Source organism: Polyodon spathula, chromosome 3 (genome assembly GCF_017654505.1).
Source record: "Polyodon spathula isolate WHYD16114869_AA chromosome 3, ASM1765450v1, whole genome shotgun sequence".
NCBI classification, from domain to species: Eukaryota; Metazoa; Chordata; class Actinopteri; order Acipenseriformes; family Polyodontidae; genus Polyodon; species Polyodon spathula.
This window is the reverse complement of record NC_054536.1, coordinates 59,386,201-59,398,589: the sequence shown is the minus strand read 5'-3', so window position 1 is coordinate 59,398,589 and position 12,389 is coordinate 59,386,201. Positions and strand designations below refer to the sequence as shown.

At 39.3% G+C, this 12,389-nt stretch overlaps 1 protein-coding gene across 1 annotated transcript in view; it reads left to right on the top strand.

Moving 5' to 3' along the window:
• Positions 1-12,389, top strand: part of dpys (dihydropyrimidinase) — a 49,114-nt gene that overhangs the window by 2,317 nt on the left and 34,408 nt on the right. The window contains exons 2-3 of the mRNA XM_041245618.1: positions 424-582; positions 1,111-1,290. Of these exons, the coding sequence (XP_041101552.1) occupies positions 424-582; positions 1,111-1,290 (339 nt within the window). The remainder of the gene's footprint in view (positions 1-423; positions 583-1,110; positions 1,291-12,389) is intronic.

The window sequence follows — 12,389 nt, the reverse complement described above, 5'->3', positions numbered from 1 at the left end:
TCATACTGTATATATAATACATAAATCATAATACAATAAAATACAAATCATAATATGCACAGGGGTGCGGGAGTGCCCTGTCAACTGTTATTTTATTTATTCATAACAATGACAAAGAAGAATTATACATAATAATGGACAATGTAGCAAATCTAAATTGTCCAAGTGTGTACAGCTGGCATATCTGGCAGTACAAGTAATTGGTATTCACATGCTTTTGGAACACACTATAAAGTCACAAACTAAAGTCACAATAAGGGAGAGGGTCTGAGTTTTATTTTTGTTTGAGGGGGTTGAGATGGACATCCATTGTGTTGCCGTTGATGGTGGTATCCTTTAAAGTAGACTGATCTTCTGGAGGACCACCATAAGTAAGGCAATGATATTAAGTTACCTTTACTAAACATCTTATTTCCTTTACAGGCAGCCCTTGCAGGAGGCACAACAATGATCATAGACTTTGCAATCCCTCAGAGAGGTACATCCCTTTTGGAGGCTTTTGATAAGTGGAGGAGCTGCGCAGATCCCAAAGCCTGCTGTGATTATTCTCTTCATATTGCTGTCACATGGTGGAGTGAAAAGGTATTTTTATCTACAGTATAAAAGCTTACAAAAATAAGTAAGAAATGTTTTTAAATTGCTACAGAGGTGAGCTTTGATTACCTGACTAGTAATGGTTAGTCAGTTGCCTTGCATTACACAGACGCTGGTAAGAGTTAATGGTGCATAAACCAAATATGATCAAGGACATTGTGCCAGGGCATGTGCCTGCAGGAGGATAACTGTGTAACCCGTGCCCCAAGTGGTAAGGTGTCCCATGTTGGTCCACTTGAGCTGGAATGACCCTGTTTATGTTTTTATCCCACAATCTCATAGTTTGAACAGCAGCTTATATTTGTTTTACATCAGATGACAAAATGGTCTATACTGAAGTACAGAATCTGCAGCATTCAACTGTTCCATCCATTTATTGGTGTGTAGAACAAAAGCTAAAACACTCTGCTAAACAAAGTCTTGGATTCTAATGAGATTTTTTGTTATTGAAATTCCATGTTGCAAAAATGACTCTTCTACCTCCATCTAACATGCTTCCCTTTTAATTCACAACAGGTGAAAGAGGACATGGAGATCCTTGTAAAAGAAAAAGGCATCAACTCCTTCAAAATGTTTATGGCTTACAAAGATGTCTTCATGTTGAGAGATCATGAGCTGTATGCTGCCTTTTCACAATGTAAGGACATTGGAGCCATCGCTCAGGTACATGCAGAGAATGGAGACCTGATAGCTGAGGTATGTAACACACTTGTTTTGGCAATAATAAGCAGAGGGTGACATAAACAGGATTGGTGTTTAACGGTTTTCACTGTGCTTCCTGCCATGTTATACATGTTATTATACTGTTCGGTAGTTGGGAACAAACACCAATACACGTGTGTAAGGACTGACAATACAGAATAACGTTTATTATAAACATTCATTTGGCATCAGACCTAACTTGAGGACTCACTGCCTGGCCGTATGGACACGGTAGAGACCCCCCAAGACAATACCTACATTTTTTTTAAAAAGGTGGGGAAGGGGAGGTGGTGGGTTACGATGAAATCAAGATGCAAATGTGAGGTAAGTGAAAAGGGTATATAAAATGCTAGCAACCTTGATTAGCTTATATGCGAATTGAATGATTGAAATTGGTGATGCAGTGATTGGTGTCTGGCCCTCCCCCGAACTTTAGTTATTAACTTCATTTCATAGTTCATTTCATCATCATAGTTCGGGACATCACACGTGCTTTAGATAAAAGATAATTAAAAAAAATATTAAAGAATGAGGAGTATGTAAGGACTGACAATACAGAGTAACATTGATTATAAACATTCATTTGACCTAACTTAACTTGAGGACTCACTGCCTGGCCGTATGGACAAGGCAGAGACCCCTAAAAGAATAAGCAGATCTCAATGCCGCAAGTAGAAAAGGATAGCCCACTTGAAGGAATAGACCTCGCAGGAGAGGAATACAAATTTTCCAAGTGTTTTGGGAAATAAACCTCTGGGAATCCATGGTTAATCCGATTGCCCTTCTTCCAGGCAGGCTACTAACACTTTGGTAAAAGCATTTTTGAGATCTATAATATTTGTTCTAATGTAAACTTAGTAAGAGGACCAACGACGTAACTGTTTGATAAAGGAGTCTGGAACTCCGTGGCGAGAAGCTGAAGAAGTTGCTATGATCCTGAAGGAATGACCGGAGAACTGCTCAGCTATTGAATCCGGACCTGGAAAGAATCTGGTGATGGTGAAGGTGAAAAGAAAAAAAGATAATAAGACATTCCAAATTGGAGGGAAAATAAATAAAAATAATAATTAGTCACACTATATATAATTGTATATTAAAAATACAAAACTGAAAGATCATAATTGGATAAGTCTCCACCCCTCTGAGTTAGTACTTGGTGGAAGCACCTTTGGCAGCAATTACAGCTGTGAGTCTGCTGGGATAGGTCTCTACCAACTTTGCACACCTAGATTTGACAATATTTGAGCATTATTCTTTACAAAACTGTTTAAGCTCTGTCAAGTTCCTTGGGGAGCATTGACGGATCACTCAAGGACATTTACCTTTTTGTTCCTTAGCCACTCCAGTGTAGCTTTGGTTGTGTGCTTTGGGTAGTTGTCATCTTGAAAGGTGAACTTCTGTCCCAGTTTCAGCTTTCTTGCACAGGGCAGCAGGTTTTCCTCAAGGACTTTTCTGTACTTTGCTCCATTAATTTTCCCTTCTATCCTGACAAATGCCCTAGTCCCTGCCAATGAGAAACAACCCCATAACATGATGCTGCCACTACCATGCTTCACAGTAGAGATGGTGTTCTTTGGGTGATGCGCTGTGTTGGGTTTGAGCCAAACGTAATGATTTGCATTTAGTTTTGTCAAACCAAAACGCTTTTTGCCACATGGCTACAGAATCTCCTGAGTGTTTTTTTGCTGCTTCAAACGGGATTCAAGGTGGGTTTTCTTGAGTAATGGTTTTCTTTTGCCACCCTACCATACAGGCTACATTTGTGAAGTGCTTGGGATATTGTTGTCACATGCGCACTTTGACCAGTCTTGGCCATAAAAGCCTATAACTCCTGTAAAGTTGCCGTTGTCCTCTTGGTAGCCTCTCTGATCAGTCTCCTTGCTCGGTCATCCAGTTTGGAGGGATGGCCTGATCTAGGCAGGGTCTTTTGGTGGTGCCATACACCTTCCTCTTCTTAATAACCGTCTTCACCGTGCTGATCTGTGCCTTTCAACAACTTTGTCCCAGAGTTCTTTTGAAACCGCCTTGGTGCTCATGGTTGAGTCTTTGCTTTGAAATGCACTACCCAGCAAAGAGAACCTACAGAAACTGCTGAATTTATCCTGAAATCACATGAATCACTACAATTTAACAACAGGTGGAGGCCACTTAACTTGGTGTGTGATTTTGAAGGTGATTGGTTACACCTGAGCTAATTTAGGAGTGCTATTACAAGGGGGGGTGGACACTTATCCAACCAAGCTATTTCAGTTTTTATTTTTAATTAATTTTCTGCAAATTTCTAAAATATTTTTTTCACAGAAGTTGTGGGGTAGGATGTGTAGATAAATGAAAAAAAAAGCATTTTAATTCCTATAAGGCAACAAAAGGGGAACATTTTTAAAGGTGGTGTAGACTTTCTATAGGCACTGTGTAGATAAGTGTAAAACACAATCCTCATTTAAATGCATGAAACTCTGAGGCACTGACACAAGAAAATGTGAAAGAAGTTCAAGAGGGTGTAGACTTTCTATAGGCATTGTGTATGTGTGTGTGTGTGTGTGTGTGTATATATATTTTTTTTTTTATCGATATTTAAAATGTCAATATTATAAAATGGAGATCAAGGATAATAATGCTAGGAAATACATTTAAAACAGCGATTTCTTCCCATGAAAAAGAAGAAAAGCCTTATTTATTTGCATGCAAATTCTACAGTGCTCTAAATTCCCAGTCTGTTGAATCCAGCCTCTGAGCTGCACTTGCAGGTTGTAATACATTTCTTGTACATTTCTGTGATAATGAGCCAAAAGTCCTTCTAGGAATTACATGCATTTGTGTCAACTGTTCCGACACCTGTTTGGAATTAGAACACATGTCTGTGTAAGCTGTAACTTTGTGGCTAGGTTATTTTAACGTCACACCATGTTTCTTTTTAAACATTAGTGCATCTTTAAATAACTGTTTAACATTGTGTGTGTCTGTGTGTCTGTGTGCCTGTGTGTGTCTGTGCCAGTGTGCGTCTGTGTGTGTGTGTCTGTGTCTGTGTGTGTGTCTGTGTGTGTGTGTGTGTGTGTGTGTGTGTCTGTGTCTGTGTGTGTGTGTGCGTGTGTGTGTGTGTGTGTGTGTGTGTGTGTGTGTGTGTGTGTCTGTGTGTGTGTTGGAAGGGGGGAGACTGTGGTATTATCTTGAGTAAAGAAAAAAGCGCTTCCTTAATGGTCTATAAGCGTCATGCCAGTCTCAATATGGACTATTTCAAAGTGTGTAATATTTTTAATTCTCATTGTTAAATAAAGTATCCTATGATAGCCAAACAATATTTAGCAGTTCATAAATAGTGAGTGGTGTAAGGTTGTTGATTTAGTTATATATAACATTTATAATATTAATTGATTATTGTCATTATCAATTCGAATTAAGATGAGAATGACTCATGACTGAATTTAAACAATATTGTATTGATTCCAAGTCTCAAAGCACACATGTGAGATTAGACATGTTAAAATGGCCACTAGGTTTAAAACAATAGTTAGATTACCAGCCATATTACCAGCCCATTGGGAGTGACGTAGGGCATTAGGGTTGCCAGTTCTTTAAAACCTTGCCGCTTTTTACTATATTTTGGGCTTCTTTTCATGCTTGGTCACTTATTTTGAAAATGGTTAACACTGCAAAAGTCTATTCAATTAAATATCATTGTTGTATACAAAAGCAAAAAACATTATCACTATACTATTTTACACTATACTATTTTACTTTCAGTATACCAGTATTTTTATGAAGGTTGTTTTTTTTTTTTTTTTTTTAATTTTCACGTTTGGCTGTGATTTGGGTGTGCATCCTGATCCTGTTTTTTCTTAAAACCATACACAAGTTGAGTAACGTGATATAGTCAGTTTAATGTTCATGTGACCGGTAATGACGCACAGGGGTGACTGGGCTTCTTTGGGGCTTCTTTTTCAAGTCCAGTTTTTTTATTTTTCTCACAGAGATCTAGCAACCCTGTTGGACATACCTCACGGTGTGCGGGGAGAGGAATGGAAGCTTTCGGAAGCATGTATGTGCTCCCAATTTATACAGATAAACAAGCGTAAATTACCTCCTATGTCTACACTGTACTTCCCACTTTTCTCAACACAGCTGTTTCCACATAACATTCATCACACTACTACCACCTGCTATTCCATAAATTGCTAATTGTTGTCAGCAGCAGTATTTCCTCTAGTAAGCAGGGCACATGCTCTAGAGTTCAACCAAAGTGCACCCTCTTCAGACAGATATATTATGATTTCCCATTCACCATAAATTTCAAACTGCAACTTTTTTTATTTCCCTAAACCCCCTTTTGTGTATTCTTAATATTGTTTGCTACGCTGGCAAAATCTACTTTCCTATGAAGACAATTTATATCTGGTAAATTCAGTTTCCATCAATAATATGAACCCTTTCTTAGTTAACCTCTAACCCTACAGTGTCTAACACAGAAATATAGTTCTATATACTGATTAACAGGGCTGGTAGTTAATTTTTAAGGCAGCAGTGAGGATTTTCTACCTGCCTGGAAATAGGTAGAAAAATGGTTTTATTCGGCAACAGTTTATTCGACTAATAATTATATATAAAAATAATTTAAAAAATAAACACATACCTACAGTTTTAAATAGACTGAATATCCAAAACTATCACATAGTAGGCCTACTATTTAAATCAGAAAGTATTTATTGAAACCAATTTATCCTTAAGTTTTACAAGATTGCAACCATGTCTGTTGTCTAAGCATTTGACACGCCATCAGTATGGTTATCTAGGTTATGTTTCACTGGTGCAAATTAAGTGGTACAAAATTATCCTCTTACCTGTCTTGGAAAAAATTAAGAGACCACTGCAAAATTATCAGTTTCTCTGGTTTTACTATTTATAGGTATGTGTTTGGGTAAAATGAACATCTTTGTTTTATTCTATAAACTACTGACAACATTTCTCCCAAATTCCAAATAAAAATATTGTCATTTAGAGCATTTATTTGCAGAAAATGACAGCTGGTCAAAATAACAAAAAAGATGCAGTGTTGTCAGACCTCGAATAATGTAAAGAAAATAAGTTCAGATTCATTTTTAAACAACACAATACTAATGTTTTAACTTAGGAAGAGTTCAGAAATCAATATTTGGTGGAATAACCCTGATTTTCAAGCACCGCTTTCATGCGTCTTGGCATGCTCTCCACCAGTCTTTCACATTGATGTTGGGTGACTTTATGCCACTCCTGGCGCAAAAATTCAAGTAGCTCGGCTTTGTTTGATGGCTTGTGACCATCCAGCTTCCTCTTGATCACATTCCAGAGGTATTCAGTGGTGTTCAGGTCTGGAGATTGGGCTGGCCATGACAGGGTCTTGATCTGGTGGTCCTCCATCCACACTTTGATAGACCTTGCTGTGTGGCATGGAGCATTGTCCTGCTGGAAAAACCAATCCTCAGAGTTGGGGAACATTGTCAGAGCAGAAGGAAGCAAGTTTTCTTCCAGGACAACCTTGTACTTGGCTTGATTCATGCGTCCTTCACAAAGACAAATCTGCCCAATTCCAGCCTTGCTGAAGCACCCCCAGATGAGTCCAATTTTCAGCTTTGCCCAACACCTGGTCGTCTAATGGTTAGACAGAGACCTGGAGAGGCCTACAAGCCACAGTGTCTCGCACCCACTGTGAAACGTGGTGGAGGATCGGTGATGATCTGGGGGTGCTCCAGCAAGGCTGGAATCGGGCAGCTTTGGCATGAATCAAGCCAAGTACAAGGTTGTCCACCTCCTAAAATTGCATCATACCGATCCCTGGTTTTTATTGGATTGTAAAATATGTTGCCTGCTAGCAACACCATGCATTGAAACTTAAATATTTTTATACAGGGGGTGATAGTGACAAAGTTATTTTTGGTTTCCCTGAGGCAACAGCATGTGGTAGAGGGTTAAACACAGTGGAAGGTACATAATACATGATAGTAGCATAATACATGAAATAGTACACTAAATACAGTGGAAACATAATTCATGAAATAGTACACTAAATACAGTGGAAACATAATTCATGAAATAGACATTAAATACAGTGGAAAGTGCATAATACATGAACTAGTACATTAAATACAGTGGAAAGTGCATAATACATAATGCATGAAATAGTAGCAACAACACAGCAGCTAATAGCAGATGTCAGGCTTAAAGAGCATGGAAAGCAAGGGAGAACAGGTGGTTCTTGAGAGTTGATTTAAAGTGAGCGACGGTGGGAGCATCGCTCACCAAAGCTGGTTCCAGTTCCATAATGAGCGTTGTCCAGCTGTGGTGTGCTTTTACTTGGAGATAACAAGCAGGCCAGAGCTGGAGGACCTCAGCTTGCGGGCAGTGACTTAGTGGGTCAGCAGGTTGAGGAGGTACTCCGGACCTGTGTGATGAAGGGCATTGTAGGTGAGCAGAAGAGTTTTGAACATAATCCTGAACTTTACAGGTAGCCAGTGCAGCTGAGCAAGAGAGGGGGTGATGTGAGCACATAAGCTTGCTTTTGGTTATTTTTGTTCTTTTATGACGACTAGGCATTTCTTTCTCAATTACAGCACACCTGGTCTCTGAGTCTCTCACGCAAGCAGCTTCGTGCTAGTGTACAATACCAAATGCCCCACACCCTCTACCCCCTGGAAGAGATCTGTCCCTAGTCCTGCTATGTCAGAGGCATCAGTCTGTAGGAGAAAATGTATGAATCTTTTTTGAAAAATGATATGTCGATGGTGAAAAATTAGACATTGCCCCAGCGCTAGTAAACAGCTTCATCACGAACAAGATATTCAGTCATACTAAAAATAAAATTAGACGAATCTTTTACCTCCAGAAAATGCTCATATGTCAGTTAAATGTGCCTTACAAAAATATTTATATAAGCCATAATATGTAATGCTTTTTCTGTTTTTTAAACTCACAAAATTCATAGTAATTAGTTCCAAAGTCTTTTTTTTATTTAAATAAGCCTGTACTTTTGCTGCTCTTTTAGTAATAATTCACAAAATTGTCTTTTTTAAAGGTTTAATTTATTTGCACAGCAGTTCAGTTAAATATTTACCATCCAATACCTTATTTACACCCTAATTAATCATTGTTTTGCTCTGTTACTTAACTGCAAACACAGCTTCAAGGTAACTGTCCTACATTTTCACTGTAATTGAAGGTCTGTAAATCCCTCGTCAAAGAAGCTTGGCAATCTAATCAAGGATTACTTAGCATGGCCTTCAGCGTGAGGTTTTGTCACAAATGGGATTTTCACTGCAGAAGTCTCGTAACCATAACGTATGACTTCCGGACATGTTTCCATTGTTCAGCTTTTTAGTGTGAGAATGCGATTTACCCACCCTTTAAAGTCATTCTGGGTCGATTGCAGCGTACCAAAGTTAGTCCACTTGATGCGTCTAACTAGTGGATTAAGCAGGTTTAGCCCACTTGCTTGGACTAAAGTTAGTAGACTTGTTAATCTCGGATGCAGCGCACCAGAAGATAATCACCACAGGTGGATCAGCTGTTAAATCGGACTAAACAAGATCCTGTTTGCAGCGTACCAAATTAGATGTGAGATGATCCTTTAGAACTTAATGTTCAGTGTCAAGCAGCAATAGGCTGCCGGCAAGTTAAATGCAAGTATGATCCGTGTGCGGAATGTGCATAAAAAGACATGTATTAGGCTACAGTAACATTATGAATATAGGTGTACTTTTACTTAAATGTGCTTGCCCGAATCACGTCTAATGTAATAATTATCTGCAAGAGATGATGACCACCTTTGATACTTTTGAGACACGCATGCTTGTCAGGTATTCGCTGAGCATTTTATATCAAAGCTGCCAATGGGCCCCTCCGTGGAGTGACATCCTCAGCCCCACCTCACCGAGGTAATAAATAGTCACTGTGCAGAGACATCAGTCTCTCAGAACCGTGAATGCGACTGATGCGACCTCACAGGGTTGGCAGTCATCTTCTCTTTCAGGGAACCGGGGTTACCTCCGTAACCTATCGTTCTCTTTCAATTCGAAGATGACCGCCAGTAATACTTTTTGGAAATTATATCAGAGCCGTCGTGAGGAAGAATGAGCGGACAGCATCTGAGGGACATCTCGCTACTGCCATCTAGTGTTGGTGGTTTGAGCATGCAACCTCAAGGACCCTAGTGCCTATTAAAGGCATAAAGGGATCTATAACATTAAGTCAGTAGATCCTGGTAAATGTATGCAGGCTAGTCCAGCTAGCCGCTGCACATATATCTGTCAACGAGGCACCTCTGAAGAGGGCCCATGATGTAGCCACACCTCTGGTTGAGTGCGCAGCCACCCTCCCAGGTGGGGGTAGGCTATCACTAGTATACACAGTTGATATTGTGTCCACAATCCAGTGGGACAGTCGCTGCTTAGTGAGGGTTTGACCTTGGGGGCATTCTCCTCACGCTGTCTCCCTGAACACACCATCCTTGTGCCACCCGTTATCACTATTTATACACCTGTGGCTGGAGCCTTAATTATTAATGTAATCTTTTACTCAATTCACGGCTCCAGCCACATTCCCCCGTGATTTTGCGGTGAGAATTTACTGCCTCCTTGTCGGCCACTATTCTACACACACACATCTCCATGCTCATATACAAATACACACTTTACTCTGCACGTGAAGTGACTGTGCAATCCCTGTGCCTATATACAAATATACATTTTAAATCACCCGTGCTAAATATAATGTGATGTTGAAGGTTAAGCAGTTGTCTTGTGAATAGAGTATGGTGTGTAGTGGCATGTACAGTACTATTAAATGCTGTTTAGTATGCAAATGAGAGCATTTATTATTCATTATTTTGCTCAAATTGCAAAATGGAAAATGTCAAACAAGCAAAGAACAAAACAGTAAAGAAGAGTAGAGACAGGGATAAATTTTGCTATCTGAACTTTCATTTATGAGTTTGGTATTTTTTTTTTCACTAGTCTTCTTTTTAATCTTTGTGCAAATTTTGTTTCATTTCTTCTACTCTCCATTAATGTGGATTAAAGGCTACAACAAAATATATATATATATTTTAATGTACTTCACACACACACACACACAACATGTTTTATTTTAACCTGCTTGAGGTGGCACATCCAGACTATTGTTAGTAGATAATTTTTTTGTTAATGGATGAGTTTACATTATATTATTTACTTTCTGTTACTTTCACCTCTCATACTCCTCAACTACAGAAACTCTAGCTTTTTTAAGCAATGTTGCAATTTGATGACAGAGTTCCAAGCATGCTTTAGCAAGCGCACAATATGCGACAGACATTTACATTTACGATGAATTTCTGTGCTGATGCTAATTGCTTTTCACTTTCCAGCCATGCTTGCTGTTGCAGTCAGTGTGATTACTACAGCAATAAGAGGTGCGTTTGTTATTGAAATCCATGTGAATGGCACATAACGAGATCCAAACAGCTGAGTCTGCCCGAAATATACAGTGTGCTTAACACGATATAAACAATGCGTTTGTTATTTAAATCAATGGGAATGACAAACCACACACGCTATTTGTCCGATATTTCCCAAAAGTATAACTGGCGGTCATCTTCGAATTGAAAGAGAACGATAGGTTACGGATGTAACCCCGGTTCCCTGAAAGAGAAGATGACTGCCAACCCTGTGAGGTCGCATCAGTCGCATTCATGGGTTCTGAGAGACTGATGTCTCTGCACAGTGACTATTTATTACCTCGGTGAGGTGGGGCTGAGGATGTCACTCCACGGAGGGGCCCATTGGCAGCTTTGATATAAAATGCTCAACGAATACCTGACAAGCATGCATGTCTCAAAAGTATCAATGGTGGTCATCATCTCTTGCAGATAATTATTACATTAGACGTGATTCGGGCAAGCACATTTAAGTAAAAGTACACCTATATTCATAATGTTACTGTAGCCTAATACATGTCTTTTTATGCACATTCCGCACACGGATCATACTTGCATTAACTTGCCGGCAGCCTATTGCTGCTTGACACTGAACATTAAGTTCTAAAGGATCATCTCACATCTAATTTGGTACGCTGCAAACAGGATCTTGTTTAGTCCGATTTAACAGCTGATCCACCTGTGGTGATTATCTTCTGGTACGCTGCATCCGAGATTAACAAGTCTACTAACTTTAGTCCAAGCAAGTGGGCTAAACCTGCTTAATCCACTAGTTAGACGCATCAAGTGGACTAACTTTGGTACGCTGCAATCGACCCAGAATGACTTTAAAGGGTGGGTAAATCGCATTCTCACACTAAAAAGCTGAACAATGGAAACATGTCCGGAAGTCAAACGTTATGGTTACGAGACTTCTGCAGTGAAAATCCCATTTGTGACAAAACCTCACGCTGAAGGCCATGCTAAGTAATCCTTGATTAGATTGCCAAGCTTCTTTGACGAGGGATTTACAGACCTTCAATTACAGTGAAAATGTAGGACAGTTACCTTGAAGCTGTGTTTGCAGTTAAGTAACAGAGCAAAACAATGATTAATTCTCAAACTGAACGCAGTTGGGATTCAAGGAAACGCATGTACATGGATTAGGGAGTGGTTAACATGTAGAAAACAGAAAGTACTGATTAGAGGAAAAACCTCAGAATGGAGTGTGGTAACCAGCGGTGTACCACAGGGATCAGTATTAGGTCCTCTGCTATTCCTAATCTACATTAATGATTTAGATTCTGGTATAGTAAGCAAACTTGTTAAATTTGCAGACGACACAAAAGTAGGAGGAGTGGCAAACACTGTTGCAGCAGCAAAGGTCATTCAAAATGATCTAGACAAGATTCAGAACTGGGCAGACACATGGCAAATGACATTTAATAGAGAAAAGTGTAAGGTACTGCACGCAGGAAATAAAAATGTACATTATAAATATCATATGGGAGATATTGAAATTGGAGAAGGAATCTATGAAAAAGACCTAGGAGTTTTTGTTGACTCAGAAATGTCTTCATCTAGACAATGTGGGGAAGCTATAAAAAAGGCTAACAAGATGCTCGGATACATTGTGAAAAGTGTTGAATTTAAATCAAGGGAAGTAATGTTAAAA